Genomic DNA, 9,420 nt, shown 5'->3' on the forward strand with positions numbered 1-9,420 from the left:
GATGGCTGAGCCAGCAATTTCAAAATAGCACTATGAGAGGTACGAGAGGATCGGGGAGGTGCTGTGCGTGCACAGAGAGGTGTACATAGTTTAGACTGGAGGCACAGGAAGGTTTGCTGAAAGTGGGAGCTTAACCTAGAAGAGAAGGGAAGCCAGGGAAGTGATTATTCCTCTTGGCAGCAGGAGCGTATGCACAGAGCCATTGAAAACACAGGAAGCAGGGCTGGGGATTTAGCTCAGCGGCAAAGCGCCTGCCTGGCAAGTGCAAGGTCATGAGTTCGGTTCCTGGTACCGGAGAAAAACCAAAAAAAAAAAAAAAGAGAAAACACAGGAAGCTTTAAAAACATCTTACACTCTTGGGGCCATGACCAACTTTTGTCAGCAATCTGAAAGGTCAATTAGAGGTGGGAGACTGGCCTAAACACTATTAGAACTACTGAAATAAGAAAAAACAATTTAAAAAAGGGGACTTAAAAGATGAAAAACATCAGATTATCAGTAAGTCTTCATGATGAAATAACTATGGAAGATAAGAGAACTTATTCCTATTTATGATTTGGGACACTTATTTTAAAGGAAAAAAAGTAAAGTAGTATTAGGAAGTGTGTGAAAGAACTGTTTTAGATATGTGAAATTTAAGATGACCACAGGAGCATGGTAGCACATGCTTGCAATCCCAGCACTATGGGAAGCTGAGGCAGGAGGACTGTAAGTTCAAGGCCAGCCTGGGAAACTCAGGGAGACCTTGTCTCAAAGTAAAAAAATAAAAAAGAGCTGGGGATGTAGCTCTGTGTGAAGGTCCTGGGCTCCATCCTCAGTACTACAAAAAACAATAACCAGCAACAACCAATCTCTGCCAAACTGAATGAAACAACCCAGGAGATAGATATATGTATCATGAAAGAAGACAACAGAACTAGATTAGTAAAGATGAACTTAAAGCAAAATAAATGAATACATGAATGAAAAAAAGAGTAGATAAGAAGTAATAAATTCACAAACCTCAAGGCTTCTGAATCTTAAATGACAACAGATGATCATATAAAACCTTAAGAGAGTTTTGTAAAAATTTTAAGTTTCCAACAACAAAAGTCCATCAGTATTGGCAAAAGTATTTCTACATTTTCTGACATATTAAGTACAATGCTGTCATCTAAAGGTATACAGAAGCATATGTGAGTCCATTAACATCTGAAAACCCAAAAAGGTCCTGTTTATAAAACAGGGAAATTATATGGGAAATTTAAAGATATTAGAGAATATTTTACAACTATAAAAATAGAAACCATGAATTAAGATCAGTGCACAATTCAGAGATCATCTCCTCCCCGCTTCTCGGGTGCACCGTCTGCCTGGATCGCAGGGTGGACAGCAATGTGGAATCCAGCTATCCAGGCCAGCAGATCGCGGGCTGCACTCTCCTACCATGCCGAGGGCAGTGGAAGATGAGGTTCCCGTCAGTGTCTCGCGTCAGCGTCACAGAGTTCACAGTCTCGACTGTCACTGTGTCAGAGTCCTCTTCCTCTGTGCTCATACTCAAATCTGTGCAGGAACAGGCTCCAGGTCAGGGTCTGGAACTTATTTCCAGACAGGAAAAACGTGAGTTGTCCCGTGCCTACCCCACCCAAAAGAGCCCCCACAGCTATTTGCCCACAGTGTCCTTTATGTGAAATAGCAATGAGAATTCAGGTTTCAAATACTGTCTTTTATAGCTTAGATGCATTATTTGGAATTTGATGAATAATCTACAAAAACCTGACTGCTCTAAAAAAAAAGTACTTTTTACTACACAGAATAAAAGTGAATCTGTTTGAAGGTGTCTATCAGCAAAACTCTATTTTTTGGTGTATTTTCTGATACTTTCATATAGGTATTTACTTCTTAGTGGCTTAGCAACTGACTCACAAGACTTTTAATCTAAGAATTAGTTTTTCTAAACACTTTTTACAAGCATTTAAACTATATTCACTGAAAAACAGGAACACTAATTCTTGCTGGATTTTTTTCACAGTATTAAACAAATGCATATATTCATTACTGACCAAATTGTTTCCAACAATATGGAGTTAGACCTTCTTCTGAAATAGAAGAAAGTGGTTTTACCTGCTATTTGAACATACCATGGGCTATTTTCTGTCCAGACAGAATGAATGAGCAGAATCTCAGAATACAGTATCTAAGAGTCGGCAAGGACAATATACTGGATTACAATCCGTGGTCTACGCAGTGAAGGCCAACCTCTTAGAACTTCCAGGGACACAAACAGGCTGCTGCAGCACGCATGCCACAGGCTCACCGCCACTGGTCTAGCTGAAATCCTCAGAGTCTCTAAATGTTCAGCGACATTCTTGCCTCCATACTCAGTTTGGTCTTGCCCACACATTTTTTACCAACTGAGTAAAAAGACTCAAACTTTGGCTTGGGTTCAATTAATCACTCCATATTAACTCTTGTACACGAAGTATCAATTCATGCACAGTATCTGCCTTTTCAAATAATCTATTTTCCTTAGGCAGAAACTTAAAATCATGCTCTAGTTATGCCTAAATTTGGCTGTCAAGAGCTGAGGTCCTTGAGGGCAGCTTACCTAGACAACGGTGGGACCAGCGGTAGCCCTTCCCTCAGAATCAAGCCAGCGTCCCTTGGCCAGCAGCATCACTTTCATGTTATCCAGATCATTTCTCCCTGTGCTCCTACCTCTGCAGCACTCTGAAAAAGAGACAGCATTCCACAGTAAGACTTACTAAGAACAAGGCAGAACTGAATGCCAACAGTGTGCCTACAGCACTCAGGTCTCTCTTGGCCAAAACACAGGAGACCATGATGGTTTTTACACAGACCTTCTGGAAATCAGCCCTGGAAGGAATTCAACAAAGGACAGAAATAGTGAGTTCCTACCCCTACTGGGTTTACAGCCAGGTCATTTAGCCAAGTGGGCCCTCATCAAACAGTCAAACATTTTCTAAAAAATGTAGGCTTAGCTTCATGAATGCCAGAAAAACCATAAACACAACAAGATTTTTATAAATTAACAACTCTTTACAATACCATTATTTCATCCTAAAGTGTTAAAATTATATAAATATTGATTCATTTAGAAGCCATTTTAGTACTACAGGTGAACAATCAGGCCAGGAAAGGTAAATTCTAAGTAAGCTCTTTAATTTGAAAACTTTCAAAATCTAAAGCAACTGGTTTTTAAAGATGTCTTTCAAAAGTCTTTTCATTTTTATTCCTAAAAGCCAAATTATTAAATAAGGCATTGAATCTAAAGTTCACAGCAATGTTTCAGCAAAAATAAACATTAAAATAACATTTTTACATCATTCTAATTAGAACTCCTCTCCAGGATTGGTGTGTTTGAAAACTGTTGTACATAAATAAACTTGCAGTGGAAAAGGTATGTATCTCTGGAGCATAAAAAAATAGACAATATTTAAGAATTCCCCTATTGGACACTTATGTTGGCCTCAATTTTTTATTTCCTTAAGCAATACTGAAATAATTCTCACAATCTATTTCCATAGTAATTGAATTAGTAACTAAAATTAGTAACTGTAAACTAGATCTAAGGACATAACATTTAGAACTCTTAACAATATTGCAATCTATTTTCCAAAAAGCTTCTGCAAATGTTTACTTTAATTTATGATATAAATTTTACTTTTAATAACCCTGCCATTTTCATTTTAAAAGAAACTTTTAAGCCAAAAACACAACTGCTCATGGGTAGATGCCAAGGGCACGGGACAGACTGCTAAGGGGCACAGGCTGGTGGGAGGTCCTTAGGTCAGGTGGGGGTGCCCTCAGGGACAGAGGGACCACAGAGGCCAGATGTTTGCGTCCTCCCACATGTACCCTCGCCATTGCCTTCAGGCCCTAGGCAGAGACAGCACCAAAGTGTGTGGACTTCAGCCTTCAGAACTGTGAGCTAAAGCAATGTCTTCTTTATCAAGTTATCCTGCTTCAGTGGTTCACAGCAAGAAAACACACTTGGGGCAGACCACACAAGGCCCCGAAAACTTACAGAACTTTTAAACTGTGAAATATAATTCACATTTTCGGTTATGTCTGTGGTGTGAAGAATGGGTATAGGAGTAACTTAAAGACATGCTTTCCAAGAGCTGACTGTGGTTTGGGAAGGCATCTGCAGTCGTAGAAGAGATAGCAGAGGACGAACTGTGAGGCAGGGCAGATGGAGATGTACAGACTAACAGGGGAGCTCTCTCAAGACAATTTGTAGGCTTTGAGCTTGAATATTTGAATAATTTGAAACAGTTAAACCTTACAAAATCTTTTACACACATTAACATATAAACATACGATATAAAGCTTCGTTTGAGTAAATGTTATAGTCAACATGGCTAAACTGAACTCAACAGGGTAGGACTATACCTCTAAGTGTTAGTGGTATGCAAACACCACAGCAATTGGAGAACACAGCCTGGATATCAGCTCTAGGGGCCTCTACTAAGTGCACTTCCAAGTCAGGAAGACAACAAGCAAAAGAGACCACAAGGACCAGTGAGACCACAGAAGAAAGAATGTGGACTTGAAGCAAGTGTTTTCGACGAGTACCTGTCAGCTGTGTTGAGCAAGGTGAAGGAAAGACAAACTACAGACACTGCTTTCATATGGTTTAGCTTTGTCTCTTTGACGGGAAGGAGTAGGGCAGCAAGTGGGGTGGAGACAGCTGTTACTCAGAAGTGTACTTCTGAGGTTTGATTGAGAAATACTGCTGTGTTAAGTCTACCCATGATCGGAGCTGGGGATTTAGCTCAGTGGCACAGCGCCTGCCTGGCAAGCACAAGGTCGTGAGTTTGATTCCTGGCACCAGAAGAAAAACAAACAAGCAAACAAAAAAGTCTATCTATGATTGTGGGATAAAAAGCTGGGCTATTAATGCCTTCGTTCTAATATATTATACACAAAACTAAGTTTAACTTCTGGAGGCTTTTCTCCCTCAAATATGTATCAGGGAGATCTCCAACTCTACCATGAACTTTTTGGAGCACACAGACACAATACCATTAACCCACTTTGCCCTCACTCCCTTCATAATGGGTAATACCACATATGCCACATTTATATTAACTATAAATGAGAATATATAATGGGGGAAAAATACAAAATTTTAATAGCCATTTTTCCTGAACTGGCATGTTACTATTTCCTATCATTTGGTGGCTAGCTATAAAGCAACAATACTTTAATAAATTAATGGAAAAAAATCTGAAATGTAATACATTTATAGCGGCACTCTTATATTACTTCCACATCTAATTAAGAAATATATTGGCTTTTATATATAGTACTCAGTAAACATGATCCTATTTAACAGATAATGACCTGGTAGAACAAAAGGGATACACATAAATACTCCTGGATTTGTTACTTAACACAGAATGTAGTTGAGTCACTCACGATACTTTCCATTCCAGCAATGATGTGAACTTTTTATTCAATAGATCTTACAGCAGTATTCCATTGAACTTACATACTGAACCTATTTGCTGAGTAACTGTCAGGTCATTCTCTTCTAAAACCCAAAACAAGCCAAGGAGAGGTCACATCTCTTGCTAGTTTGGGCCAACTCTGTAAACAGCTCGCCACTAGTTCCCACATACAGCATGAGCACAGGTGTGGAACAGGCAGGTGCTATCAGTGGTGATCATGAGAAACACAAGTGGCAACACGCTGACCACAGGATGTCCAGGATGTCCACAGAATTCTAAATTGGAAGGTGGGATGAGCCTATGTTGCATGAGTAGATACTATTAGAATAGGAAAGCTGGCAAGCCACAAAACACCCAGCACAGCTTTATTAGGTGATTTGAGGATTGAGGAACATGGGTTGAGACAGACAGGAAGCTAGTTTTCAGTTTTCCTGATGCTATATAAGAAAGAAGTGTTTGCGTATCTCACTATCTTCCAACTCTTGCATCTAACTTTTTATTCTTACCACACTGAGATTCGATCTTTTACAACCCTGACTTACTGCAGCAGAAGTATTCTCCAATACTCATGCTTATATCCTACATTTTAATGAGTAAATATTATTAGTGAACATTTTTTGAGGTTATTAAAAACTTCACGGTTAGCACCGTATCAACTATTTCATATAAGCAATGCCTTAGGGAAATACTTAAAAAAGGAGTTGTCTAGTAATGCATAAATAATTTTAAAGATATTTTAAGGTATATTTATTTTAAAATAAAACAAACAGAAAAATCTTCATGGCAGATATAACAGGTTTCTTGCATCTTGAACATGGGTACAGGCAAGGATGTCAGAGACCAGACAAAGCCACAGAATAATAATATCTTCATAAATATGGATTTTAATTCCCAGTTAGGAACACTTCACACTTGAAAGCAAAAGCTTTAGGGCTGGGGATTTAGCTCAGCGGCACAGCGCCTGCCTGGCATAGGCAAGGTCGTGAGTTCAATTCCCGGGACCGGAAAAAAAGAAAGCGAAAGCTTTAGACTATGGTTCAGGACCTCTGGAAATGGGTTCTTTTATATACTTTCTGGAAAAAAATCAAGGAGACTTATTAATAAACATAAAACATAATGAGTGAAGTACCCTAATTAACATTCATTATGACTTGGTTCTAAAATGTTAAAAAATCTGACTATATTCCATAAACATTAAGAAAGTTGTTAATGGAGTCTATTTTAATAGACCTCAATTGCCTGAACTTGATTCAATTATCAATTATGAAAAACAATGTCATTATTTGAGTAAAGACAATTACCCAGTAATATGGGTCATTTTAAGGGACAAGATTTCATACCTGGCTACTAAAGATCATACTGCCTACTAAAAAGCTCATTTTTCAGCCAGTGCACAATTTAAGGGCTTATAATGTGTGTCTGGCTAGACTGAGATTTCACATTCAAATCTGAGTACTTTTATGCAAGGAACCATCAGAAGCTCTTTAAAGGAAAATACAAATCACTACCATATTCCTCTGATTTAACTCAGGTTAATGTTTTAAGCGCACTTCCTTATCAGACACTAATACACACACTGGCAGTACATAAATCTAATGAGTATTTCTTTCATTACAAAACCCATGATGGTAAATGAATAATTAGCTTTTAGCTTTTTTCCAGCAGGTGTTTGGAAGAATAACCAGTGAATAATTAGCTTTTCCAGTAGGTTCTTGAAAGAATAACCCAACAGTGTATGTAACCAAAATGACATTTTAAAATATAGGATGACCAAAAGGAAAACTAAATTGTTGATGAAGAGCTTTCCAATGTTTTTTCCTGATTTCTTTATAGTATTTAATCATAGTATAGGCTATCTTTTCACAAACTTGAAAAAAATTGGATAATGATAAACTGCTCCTAATATTTAAACTTTATTTACCTTTATGGAATCAAAGCAAGCAAAACCAATTTGTGACTGCTATTACAAAAAAATCTCTTCACAAAACAAAAACACCTTCAAGACAGTCGGAGAAAGATATGAAATCAAACACATTCCATATTTTACTTATTTTATAATTAACCCTTCGCAATACGTTTTTCACTTTCTCTGATCATCTGTCATATACACATAGGAAAAGCTTCAGAAGTAAAATTAGAAAGCATTTCACTAAACCAATTTCTAGGGAATCTTCACAGAAAAAAAAGTGCTGAAAATCATAATGGTAAGACGTAATGAATTACTAAGAAGAAAAACTTTTGATAAGGCAGGATAACATCTCAGAGTTAACTAGGTAGCCTTTATATAAAAGTGGAATAAATCCTCCCTAAACGTTGTTGTTCTAAAGTTTTAAAGTCTTTCCACTAGACAGGCATGGAAATTTAAGACAAATGAACCAGATTGTAGATACCTTCCAAAACATTTCTGAGCCTTCTCCATATTTTAACATTTATGTGCGAAGTTGTAAATCCTTAGGGACACTTATTTCTTAATAGTTTATTCATTCCCACAAGTGTTAATTTGAGCCAATGTACTCAATGAAGCATGACAAAAGCAACTGTTCAAAATAATGAGATGTTATTTTTAGGACTTTCGAATTTAATACATGATCAGTAAAACCAATCTGTAGTTGACTAATTACTAATCAAGTGATTTCTACCTAGCCTTATATATCCTCCTTCCCTTTAAAGCACTCTGGGTGGAATAAAATAATTTTTCTCTCGAAAAAAATGTGTATATAGTACATACTTATCCCTGTAACTGTTAGAGATACAGACTTAAATTTCTCATCAATATTCAATGCCTAGTGCCACTGATCAAATGCTGGTAAAGAGAGCAACAGCATTGTGGCTCCACCACCTAACTCGAGCGCAATCTAAATGAGATTCATGCACAACAGGCAGGTTCCAGATCAATCCCCAAACGCGTATTTGGGGTGAGCCTAACAACGAAAATAGTAGGGGGAAGATTAGCTTGTTTGGTGGTACACAAAAGCATCTTAGGTGTCTAATGGTTTACTGAAAGAACAGTTTATGCTTAATTTTTTTGACCGATTTTACACGTTTCTATCTAGTAATTTGAACAACTAATTTAAAGACACCCATATGCAATGTAACCTCCATTGGTGACTTCCTACCATCCTGTCTAGTGAAGCGCTGTATCGTTTCTAATTTTTTTTATTCTCTTTAATAGTTTGATCAATCTTGCATTCTTACATCTGGTAATCTGGGTAACTTCGTTGAAGATAATAGTAGTATCACAACCACTGTTAATTCCTATCCTTGTTTTGAAACCCTGTACCATTTTTGTTCTTTGTTTTGTTGTCTGTTATTTTTTATTCTTTAAAATTAAAAAATATAAAAATAAAAAAAGCACCTTAGGTACACAGAACTTAAAATCATTTATTTTTCTTCATAACAAATCTTTTTTTCCACCAGATAGAGTCAGGTTGTCTTTGTGCTTTGCAAATGGGAGAAAAAACCTTGATTCTCTCACCAAAGTGGTATTCAGTCAGGGTCAAACTTTTTTGTTACGTTAAGGAAGGTAATTTTAACGTTTTACTTCTAAATCTTAACGAGACTCTTAACAATACTCTACAATTATTATGAAAAGCTAGTATTTTGTGTATACCACAGTTGGAGTCTGAACGTCAGAGTGGTAGAGTACTAAAAGCACAGTCCTCAAAAAGTTACCTGCAACCAATTAAAACCAGCTTCAAGAAATATTAAGTAACGGAAAGACACGAAAAGGCCTAAGGAAAAATGGATTTGCTGTTCGTAAACTTTCAGCACAGCGAAAGGTGATTTTCTTACTTGAACTGGAGCTGAAAAGCTACAAACGGTGGCGCTGCGTGACTCGGACACAGGTGTCAGCAGGTCCCGAATGACATTCTAACAAAGTACAGAACGCGCGCTTCGGCCCCAGCCGGCCCCACAGCACCGGGCCGTGCGCGGGAGGCGCCCGCGCGGTCCGGCGGGGACGGGG

General features: G+C 37.8%; 1 protein-coding gene across 4 annotated transcripts in view; it reads right to left on the reverse strand.

Annotated features, from left to right (window-relative positions):
* The window catches only part of Dmtf1 (cyclin D binding myb-like transcription factor 1), a 45,004-nt gene that overhangs the window by 34,984 nt on the left and 600 nt on the right, over positions 1–9,420 (reverse strand). For 3 of the 4 annotated variants that reach the window (XM_013510155.1, XM_013510154.1, XM_005415012.2), the window contains exons 2-3: positions 2,588–2,709; positions 1,426–1,542 (exon numbers count right to left, since the gene is read on the reverse strand). In XM_013510155.1, coding sequence (XP_013365609.1) covers positions 1,426–1,534 — 109 coding nt within the window. In that variant the 5' untranslated portion in view covers positions 1,535–1,542; positions 2,588–2,709. Of the gene's footprint in view, positions 1–1,425; positions 1,578–2,587; positions 2,710–9,420 lie in introns of all 4 variants that reach the window. The other variant, XM_013510153.1, reaches the window with a different exon arrangement.

Source organism: Chinchilla lanigera, unplaced genomic scaffold (assembly GCF_000276665.1).
Source record: "Chinchilla lanigera isolate Chin_1 unplaced genomic scaffold, ChiLan1.0 scaffold00220, whole genome shotgun sequence".
In the NCBI taxonomy this organism is placed as follows: domain Eukaryota; kingdom Metazoa; phylum Chordata; class Mammalia; order Rodentia; family Chinchillidae; genus Chinchilla; species Chinchilla lanigera.